General features: G+C 36.8%; 1 protein-coding gene across 1 annotated transcript; it reads right to left on the reverse strand.

Annotated features, from left to right (window-relative positions):
* Positions 1–2,403: 2,403 nt before the first annotated feature.
* On the reverse strand, positions 2,404–2,937 carry LOC145280265 (uncharacterized). The gene has a single exon (XM_080132039.1). The coding sequence runs from the start codon at positions 2,935–2,937 to the stop codon at positions 2,404–2,406; it is 534 nt and encodes a 177-aa protein (XP_079988165.1).
* Positions 2,938–3,417: the final 480 nt, after the last annotated feature.

Below are 3,417 nucleotides of genomic sequence, written 5' to 3' on the forward strand. Positions count from 1 at the left end.
TGTATGAATAATTTCACGCGATTGCGCTCACACGTACACACATACACACACATATATTTATAGTTTTATATGCTTCCATAAATTTCATGTATACATTTTCAGTATTCACGTTGACAGTACTCGATGGGTAATTAGAGCTAAACACGAACAAAGAAATAGGCGAATCAGAGGTAAAGACTACCTCTGTCTAATAAACGCTAACGATTTTTGATGGGTTGTAAAAGTATTTTCTAAAAGGTAAAGACTTATACACCTGCAATGTATAGTTTCTAAATACAAAACACACACACACACACACACACACACATGGGTTTTAGTAGTAAGATGACTCCCGGGCAGCGCCGATTATTTTTAAGATAACATGCGATGTACGTAGTTTTAGTGCCATTACTCATTACTTACTTAAACGGTGCTAAATATATGAATAATACTTAGTAGCCTGACGAATTCTTTCGAGAATAAGACACAAAAACATTTCTTAATAGTTCACTTGTAATATATTTTATTGTAAATGTATCTTCATTCAGTAAGAATGCGATATTAGCTTACAACAAAACAAGCTTTTATAAATAATGTACTGTTGCGTAAGTATGAGCAGAGATGCGTAAAAAGGGGTTTCCAATAACCACGTGCTGATCATTCCACGTGAATGTCAGCACGTGCGAGCAAAACAAACAAGCCATGAAAAGAAAAACGCTTAGTGCTTTTTGCTTTTTTTTTTGTTAAATGACCTGGCGCCTCATAATTCGCAAACATCACGTGTTTCTATTAATGGGTTCATTCGACTTCTTTATCCGGCTCTGTCTTCCACGCTTATCATCAGTTATACTATTAAGTCAAACCAAACTGTTATCTCTAACCCCCCCCCCTCACTCGCCTCACTTTTGTAAATGAAATATATACTTTTAAATTTCATCTTCGAATAAATAATTCAGATCTAGTGTCTATTCTGTTCTCGAATGAGAAGTATTCGGACCCTAAGGCTGTAGTAACTTTCGTCACAATCTAGAGAGTCATTTTGAGGAAGCAGGGGTTTCTCTAGTGTGTCTAACTTTGTCCTCGTGGGGAGGCAAGTCAATAGGTACTGATAAGAAGAATAACTAAAAAGTAAGATATCCTGGTGTTGCCCGGGAAATTAGATTAAGTGACTAAATTTTAAGACTAGTACTATTACTACTAATGATGTTAATGATAATAGTAATACAGAGAAAATATAATTCAAATAATGATGAAAGCAATACTCATAATGATACTAATAGAACTAACAATAGCGATAACATAGTACCATTAACTAATAAATAAAATACTAAATATAATGGTAATAAATGAAACACCACCACCAATAAAGATAATATAAATATAAGTAAAAAAAATAATCATTAGAATAATTGTAACAGTAATATTGAGAATATTCAAAATAATAAAAATAGTAAGAATAGACCAAAATACTACTACTACTACCAATAATAATAATAATAATAATAATAATAATAATAATAATAATAATAATAATATATCCAAATAATAATAGAAACAAAAATATGAAGAATGTTGAAAATTAAAATAGTACTATAACTAAAAGTATTAGCAATAATAACAAAACGAAAATCACCAACACCTGCAACAATAACAATGATAATAACAATAATAATAACGATAATAAAATAATAATGATGATAGTAATGACGATAAGATGTGTAACGGAATAACTATATATATATATATATATATATATATATATATATATATATATATATATACAGTCGGCACGCATTCGTGTCCGAATATCATAGTTCCCAAGTCCAATACAGAAAAGAAACAGAAGAAAAAGTTTTATGGGTTTCGTAAGAATTTTAGTAATTATCGGGGTAGTGAGTCCTTTTGTGGTTAGAAATGGGGAAAAACAACTTGGGCTCTGAATAGTCTGGGGCATTGTATTGTGTGGGGGTGCGGTTGGTTGGCTCTAAGAGTCCTTTGTTGCCGCTTGGTTATTAGATTGACTCTTCTACTTTCTTCGAATTGGCTTGTATTCACTTTGACTCTGTTCCTCTATTCATGTCTTTTGTTCGATGAGGCTTCAAAGGTGTTTGAATCTATATTGGCCTCACCTAGAGATTCCTTCAGCTGGTCTTTGAATCTAAATAACGAGTGGCCTCGGGGGCGATTTCCTGCATTTAGTTGACTGAAGAGCACTTGTTTCGGCAGTTTAGTGTCCTCCATGCGAGCCATATGGTTCGACCATTTCAGTCGGTGTTTCATGATCAAGGCTCCAATGCTGGTGATGTTGGTTCTCTCGAGGACAGTTATGTTGGACACATAATCGTCCCACTTAATCTGGATGATCGTCCACAGTTTTTTCTAGTGAAACTGCTCGAGTTTTTTAAGGTATTTACTGTAAATGGTTCAGGTCTCACACGCATATAATAGGGTGGATACAACTATGGCGTTGTATACCATCACTTTTGTCTGGATGGTTAAATTTTTGTTCTTAAAGACCTTGGTGGACAGTCTTCCAAAAGCGGTATGGCCTGCCAGCAGCCGGTTTTTGATTTCTGTCGAGCAGTTAGCTTGAGTGGAAAAAATACTGCCCAGGTACGGGAAGTGTTCAACGCATTCTATAGTGGTACAATCCATGATGGTCTTGAAGTTCGGCACAACGTCCCCTGGCGGTGGTTGGACCAGTATTTTGGTCTTGGTCTTGGTCTTGTTAACTGTTAGGCCAAAGCACGAGTACGCTGCGTGAATATTGTCCACAAACTGCTGAAATTCATCTGGGGATTGGGTCACGGTGGCGTTGTTGTCTGCATATTGCAGTTCCATCACTTTGATGGTGTTGGTCATTCGTCTTGATTTTAATCTGGCCAGTTTGAAAATTCCTCCATCATACCTGAACTTGATATCTATCCCGGGGTTGTTTTGGGGGACTTCGAATATCATGGCCACGAGATAGAAGGAAAACAGGGTGGATTACTTTAGCTGATATCCCGCCATGTCCACAAATGGTTCAGGGATTCCAAACCGATCTAGAACTGACTACATTACTGTTCTTGGAACACTGTCAAACGTTTTCTCAAGGTCGTAGAATATTAGGAATATGGGTTTCTGTTGTTCTTTTGATTTTTCCTGCAGTTGGCGGGCACAGAAAATCATATCAATGGTTCCTCTGGATGGGCGGAAAGCACACTGGGATTCGTGCGGGATATCTTCGGCCACGTCCTGTAGCCGGTTTAACAGTATACGGGCCAGAATCTTCCCTGCCATTGATTGTAACGAAATCCCTTTCTAATTCCCACATTCTCTTCTATCTCCTCTTTGATGATGGTAACAAGCAGAGCATCTTTCCAGTCACTGGGGACCTGTTTTTCCTCCCATACTTTTTTTACATGAGAGAGTGGGGGTGTGTCTTCACAGGGAAAC

Source organism: Euprymna scolopes, chromosome 7, assembly GCF_053919585.1.
Source record: "Euprymna scolopes isolate OS-2025 chromosome 7, ASM5391958v1, whole genome shotgun sequence".
Lineage (NCBI taxonomy): Eukaryota > Metazoa > Mollusca > Cephalopoda > Sepiida > Sepiolidae > Euprymna > Euprymna scolopes.